Source organism: Priapulus caudatus, unplaced genomic scaffold (assembly GCF_000485595.1).
Source record: "Priapulus caudatus unplaced genomic scaffold, Priapulus_caudatus-5.0.1 Scaffold1516, whole genome shotgun sequence".
Classification (NCBI taxonomy): Eukaryota; Metazoa; Priapulida; class Priapulimorpha; order Priapulimorphida; family Priapulidae; genus Priapulus; species Priapulus caudatus.
The window spans coordinates 1-7451 of record NW_014578577.1 but is presented as its reverse complement, the minus strand read 5'-3'; the positions used below and the strand labels follow the sequence as shown (position 1 = coordinate 7451).

Sequence of the window (7451 nt, the reverse complement as noted above, 5' to 3'; positions counted from 1 at the left end):
TTGTTTGTTGTATGTTATGTGTGTGTGTGTGTGTGTGTGTGTGTGAGTGTGTCGTTGTTGTGTGGGTGCGGCGCGCGCGTGTTGCTGTGCGATGTGTGCGTCGTGCGTGTGTGTGTGTGTGTGTTGTGTGTGTGTGTGTGTGTGTGTGCGTGTATGCGCGCGCATGTGCACGAAATGTGCGCGAGTGCGTCGCGTGCACACAACATGCGATCTTTTTTATGAAGCTTGCTATTCTCGTTTGCAGATCGGTTTGCCGTCGGCGACATAGCATCGGTGAAGAGTGAAGCGAAACTAAAGCGGATTGCAAACCTCAGGTGGCGCTGCACACCGACATGGAGCAGAAATTGCGCTAGAATTGATCATACACACGGACCTGTCAGAGATGGTCGTCTATCCGACCGACACAGCAACTGCCTGCTCGTGCGAGTACGTCACACCTTTTACTGCTTTTATTACTCACTTTGATTTACGATATTTTATTATTGTTCATTATATTCATTAACTGGTGCATCATCGAGGGATAATCATCGCGATGGTCATTACGGCTTTATTATGTTAGAGGTGACTTGATATGTGATGATCAGATTCCTGTTATGTGAACATTATATCTGATAATTAGCTTGTTATAAACTGATCATTAACTGGTAATTATTTATATATATGTGCGTATATGTGTGGTGTGTGTGTGAAAGAGAGCGTGCGTGCGTTGTGCGCTGTGGTGTGTGTGTGTGTGTATGTGTGTGTGTGTGTGTGTGTGTGTGTGTGTGTGTGGTGTGTGTGTGTGTGTGTGTGTGTGTGTGTTGTGTGTTGTGTGTGGTGTGTGGATGATATCGCCTATCCCCCAATTTATTATTATTATTAAATCTTTATTACAATTGTCTTTTATTAATGCAATTCAAATACAAGTGTATGTACTGAAGACAGTTTTGTTGTATTTCTTGCATAGCTGCTAGACAGCTCGGTATTCGACGGCAGCTGACGGGTCGTCGATGGCATGACGAAAGCCGACGCTCCACGCTGACGAGCCTGGCGTTGGAACTCTACAAGCAAAAGGCCAGGGTAGTTCTCCTCATGATGTGCTTCTATACAGAAAAGTATATGCTATAGTTATGTCAATATCGTGTGTGTTGCGTGCATGCGTTGCGTGTGTGCGTGCGTATTTGTGTCTGTGTGTATAACGTCTGTGTATAGACAGACTGATAGACACCTACATACAGACAGACAGCTAGCGGTGATGCTGAGTGTGTATTGTGTTGTGTTTGCCCGCAGGCTGAAAGGCGATGCAGCTGAGCATAGATAAACAGTACGACCTGCTGCCGACTCATCGTGCGGAAGAGAAGATGGAGATCAAATCGGAGGCAGACGAACAGGACGAAGGTCTTCACATGTCCAGCTTCGGACAGTCGTGGACGGCGCTCCCGCCGCCAGACGGTGCCGGCAGTGCGCCAGACGGCGCCAGCAGTGGAATAAGCTGCGCAACAATCGCGGCACTCGCCGCCGAAAATAGTTTCTCGCGGTTTCCTTGGTTTCCTTGGTTTCTTTGGATTCCCGATTTCGGTAGTTTCACCAGTGGAACACCCCGGAGCAAATGCAGTTCACGCCTCTTATTATATATATATATATACTATATATATTAATATATATATATATATATATATATATCAGGAGAAATAATATGGGAGGAGTAAAACATGGAAAAGAAATTTTTATGGAAAATGGATTAAATACGCTATAGAACTTGCACTTGCCTATATCTAAATGTCACTCACGTGTAACGCCTTACGCTCGCACACGCTATGCGCAGTTATTGTGTGTCTGTAAACTGCAAGCATCGGCTAACGTATTAATCGTTAGGATTCATTAAGTGGGCATATATAGATAGTGAGACGGTATGTATATATGTGTAACGAACTTGCCTTTTCGCCGACAAGACGTTATCCCGGACCCTGATGTTTGGCCCGGGTATAATTCCTTGACAGGAACAACCAATCCACACGCAACTCATAAGACGCGACAACAAAGTAACGGTGTTCACACCGGGTATGCCGGGGCTTTTATTACTAACCACTGGATCAGGCCCGCGGCAGATAAAATACACCCCGTTATCATACGATACTTTGTGCTGAATGCCCGAATGCAGTAATGAGCAGTGCTTAGCTAATCGGCTACACCCCACATGATCAGCTAGCAGGGCGGACAAGCCACCAGCAGCTAGAGATCAGTGGGAGGGAGAGAGCTTCTTTGCTAACGCTCACCAAGCTGCGTGTTCCTCGTCTTGCGTTGTGTGTCCATGAGTCAGAAAGCAGACAGCAAGCGGCGTGATCCACGTCTTGCGTTGTGTATCCTTACGCAGACTTTTGACTAAGCTCTGTTACACCCTACATGGTCAGCTAGCAGAGCAGACAAGCCACCAGCAGCTAGAGAGCAGTGAGAGGCTGCGAGCTTCCCTGACTGAGCCAAGCTGGCTCTGTGTTGCTTTGGAGCTGGATGCCGCAGCTTATATACAACCGTGGGACATCAAGTGGTCACAGTCATGTGACCCCCATGTGTGACCTGCAGGTGTCCGGGCCAATTAAACCATAGGTCAAGCTGTGCAGCATGCCTTTTTTCAATCTGCCGTACGTCGCCGTACGTCTTTAAGGTTGAAGTAATGCTGACGCATGCTATAGTGTGTGTTGTACAGTGGGTCGAGTTCGCTACATATTTATATATAATTAAATATACGCCTATATATGCATATACATAAGTACATATATATATATATAATATATATATATATATATATAATGCCAGCGTTTAATGATTACATGTAGCAGTGCAAGAATGGAATGTAACAACGTGTTCTCACCCATGAACTATTCTGTGAACTGTTTCTTGCTAACTTGGCTAGCTCAGTAGCATCGAGTGACATACTGCGGGATATGGCTCATAGGGCAGTCGCAGTGGATCTGCGTCCCGTAGCCACAAGCCACACCTCCCCTGCACGCATACTTTCCTGTGAACTGTTGTCGCTAAGCATACTAATTGTAATATAATGTCTGTAAGATTGCATCGGTGATATACGTACAAGCGTTTATTCGGCAGAAGCTTGCTAGTTGCCTGCTACCCTCTTGGCTACATATGTACCAGGGATTCTTATAGACACTAGCAACTCCCTGAACTCAGTAGAATGTACACATACATTGTTGCATTTGGTTCACGGCGTATTGCTGGATATTGTGTGATGCTTACATGCGAAGTAAGTCACGTGTCTCGTATGACGTAATCGTACGTTGCCGTCATTCGACATCGACCTCATGACGTCACGTGTACGACTGACTCCCTGTTGAATTCGGGGTAGGAAGCTCTTCGTATGTCGAATCTCGACACACGCGTTCAACACGTGCGTGTATGTACAACGACATGTTTACACGCAGTAGTTGTTAGGCGAGTGTGACATGCATGCGTGTGACGTCATCACCCACGTGCGCGTAATGGCCGCAAGTGTTGTTGCTATGGTTACGTGACGCATCATGCCTATCGTGATAGCTAGTGTTCGTTGCTTGAACGTCGAAAATATATAATGTTGTCTAAACTGCGTGAGTTGTGGGTGCATGTATATTATACGTGTGGCGTCGTTAACAGTTTGAAAGGAACTGTTATCCTTGCGAATGACTCTTGAAGTAAATATCACATCTATATCACGTACGAGATAACGCAGAAGATCGCGCATGCGCCCGCGTTTTCCTTTCCGTTGATTAAAAACGTTGCCTACTACACTGCGCACGGGCGAATAAAGGTGAAACCCCCATGCACATGCGTAATGGGCCATGTGCCTTATTAGACATGTAGCCATGCACAATAGAAAGGGGGATGATTGCCATGAGGGGAATGTATATCATGCTACAACGGCAAACCTTCCGATAATAATGATGGTTTACTGACAAATAAATAGTAGGCTCGTCATTCTGTTAAATAAAGCCCACGCGTAGTGAACACCGATGCTTGAGGTAATACTGAGGCGACGGCGAACGTATGCGTGTGATACTTCTAAACACTCTACCGTTCACGCATCTATGGCATGTATATGATCTGCAAGGAACGTCATTGCCCCAAACCATGTGGTCTGCTCAAATACAACACCGATCTTGGAGTCAATCAATCAATCAATGTATCTATCTATCTATCTATCTATCTATCTATCTATCTATCTATCTATCTATCTATCTATCTATCTATCTATCTATCTATCTATCTATCTATCTATCTATCTATCTATCTATCTATCTATCTATCTATCTATCTATCTACCTATTTAGCTATCTATCTATCTATCCATCTATCTATATATCAATCAATTAATCAACCATTCAATAATTCGATCGATCAATCAATCAAACAAACAAACAATCAATGCTCGCAAAACATTCGTTTCCGTGTTCTTACTCACTCCAGCAATCACACGCTAGAGAAAAGAAATCGCCATACATCCCTCCCGCATACTTTCGTGGAAACTCGGATTCAAAGAGTAAATCGAAGTAATCGTCGTAATTCGTTCTTGTAATTAATCTTTGAAATGTAATTCACAGGTGTAAATAACTCGTATTTAATTTAATTTAATTTAATTTACTTGTAATCTTCGCACTCTTCGTAATTCTAAGAGTGCTACTTTTAAGTGCGTCGTCGGTAGGAGACAGGCACCGCTACGTAGCCGCCCTGCCCCCGTGTATGAACTTCCTCCGGCCTGTGTGAACTCCCTCAGGACTGTGTGAACTTCCTCAGGCCTGTATAAACTCGCTCAGGACTGTGTAAACTTCCTCAGGCCTGTATGAACTCCCTCAGACATGTATGAACTCCATCAGAACTGTGTAAACTCCCTCATGCCTGTATGAACTCCCTCAGGCTTGTGCGAACTTCCTCACGACTGTGTGAACTTTCTCAGGCCTGTATAAACTCCCTCAGGCCTGTATGAACTCCCTCAGGCCTGTATGAACTTATTCAGGCGTGTATAAACTCTCTCAGGCCTGTGTGAATTCCATCAGGCGTGTATGAACTTATTCAGCCGTGTATAAACTCCCTCAACCCTGTGTGAATTCCATCAGACGTGTATGAACGCATTCAGGCGTGTATGAACTCTCTCAGGCCTGTGTGAACTCCCTCAAGTCTGTGTGAACACCCTCAGGCCTGTATGAACTTTCTCCGGCTTGTATGTACTCCCTCAGACATGTGTGAACTCCCTCATGCCTGTATGAACTCCCTCAGGCCTGTATAAATTTCCTCAGGTCTGTGTGAACTACCCCAGGCCTGCATGAACACCCTCAGGCCTGTACGAACTCCCGAAGGCCTGTATGAACTCCCGAAGGCCGTCCGTGTGAGCATACCTGCGGCCACTTCACCTGCACGCACACACCTGAACACGTACACCTGAACGCGTGCACCTGGACATTAGCTGCAGGTTGAATAACACCGAGTCGTGTTGTCGTGATGGCTGTGGCGGCCGCACGGCAGCGGTCGCGCATAAACCAATAAACAGCGGAGAATGCAAGCAATCGGAAACCAACGCTAGCATTTACCACGACCGGGTAGTGGCTATTAGATGCATGACGCAGGGAGAGTGGTGGGTGTAGAGGTTGACATCTGTGGATAGAGCGGTCTCGTGCAGCGTGGTCGACGACAGCAGGGCTTATATGTTCGTCGACGACGAATCAACAACCGATGACCCGCCGACGATTGTCTGCCGCCGGAAACTACCGCCCGTCCCCAAGAAACGTCAGCGGAAACTATTACCCGATGCCTGAGTCAATATTTCTCGTCACGCCCGCCGCGTGGCGTGCGTGTCGCGGAAAATCTGCTGAGTAATTGTCACGATCGCGTGCTGAAGATCCGGATGAACCGGAGCAGCATCCCATTCAGCTAGCGGGCTTCCTGATGAGCCGGAGTAGCATCCCACTCAGCTAGCGGGCTTCCTGATGAACCGGAGCAGCATCCCACTCAGCTAGCGGGCTTCCTGATGAACCGGAGCAGCATCCCACTCAGCTAGCGGGCTTCCTGATGAGCCGGAGCAGCATCCCTCAGCCAGCGGGCTTTCCTGCATGAGGCCGGAGCAGCATCCCACTCAGCTAGCGGGCTTCCTGGTGCGCAGGCAGATTCTCGAATATTCAGGCAAAGTGTTCCGGCAGCATTTAGTGATGAACGAGCGTCTCGCGTGAATGAGAGAAAGTGAGAGAGAGGGCGCGTGCCTGAGAGAGAGAGATAGAGAAAGAGAGAGAGAGAGAGAGAGAGGGAGACCGCGCGAGTGAGAGAGAACGAGAGGGAGAGAGAGATGGAAAGGGGGAGAAAGAATTAGCGAGAGAGAGAGAGCGCGCGTGAGAGAGAAATAGAGAGCGGGGGGGAGAGAGAGAGCGTGAGAGAGAGCGTGAGAGAGAGAGAGCGTGAGAGAGAGAATAGAGAGAGAGGGGAGAGAAAGAGTGAGAGAGATAGCAAGCGCGGCGAGAGAGACGAGATGAGAGCGAGAATATAGAGGCCTGATTCACAGCCGTGTTTATATTTGTCTAATCGTGCTCTAGCGCTCGCTTCCCCTTCCTCTCTCTTTCTCTCTTATTCTACCTCTCCCTCTCTCTGTTTTTCAACCTCGCTGTCTCTCTCTCATTCTCTCTATCTCGCTCTCTCTCTCTTTCTATCTCTCTCTCTGTCTCTCGCTCTCTCTCTCGTCCTCCTCTCTCTCTCTCTAATCTCTCTCTCTATATATATATATATACATATATATATATATATCTATATATCTATACATAAACTATTATAATTAAAACAACAGTTACTAGAGATATATTTGCGTAAAAGTTTTCGCTTTATTGCTCTTCAGGCGCAATTCACGCCACGCATGCACCTGCAGAATAAGGCAAATACGTCTGTGCAAATATGTATCCAGTTGTTTTAATTATAATATTTTCTTTGTAAACTTATTTGCATTTGGACAACGGATCTATTTACATATATATATATATATATATATATATTTTTAATCCAGTTATGCGTTGCCGCCCATCAAAATCAATATAATTATGCAACTTCAACGATCCTAACTTTAAAATAGCAATAAGTTTCGTGAGTTTAATATTTTTTGACATTCTCCATTTTTACATTACATCGCTTGAGGACAATTTAAGAATATGAATCAGGTAAATATATCATAAAAGCACACGTTAACATCGCAAAGCAATACCGTTGATCATTTTTTTTAACATCATTTTTTGTTATGAGTGCATCCACCCATTGCTGTATTAGCACTACTGCCGGTCTCCATGGGGTAGGCCCACCCATTGCTCTCGGTTTCCGCCTACACCATCCACCCATTGCTGTATTAGCACTACTGCCGGTCTCCGCCTGACCCCATCCACCCATTGCTCTCGGTCTCCGCCTACCCCATCCACCCATTGCTGTATTAGCACTACTGCCGGTCTCCGCCTACCCCA

General features: G+C 46.1%; 1 protein-coding gene across 1 annotated transcript in view; it reads left to right on the top strand.

Annotated features, from left to right (window-relative positions):
• The window catches only part of LOC106816876 (transient receptor potential cation channel subfamily A member 1-like), a 2645-nt gene extending 2361 nt beyond the window's left edge, over positions 1-284 (top strand). The window contains exon 7 of the mRNA XM_014821519.1: positions 245-284. Coding sequence (XP_014677005.1) covers positions 245-284 — 40 coding nt within the window. The remainder of the gene's footprint in view (positions 1-244) is intronic.
• The last annotated feature ends 7167 nt before the right edge of the window (positions 285-7451 follow it).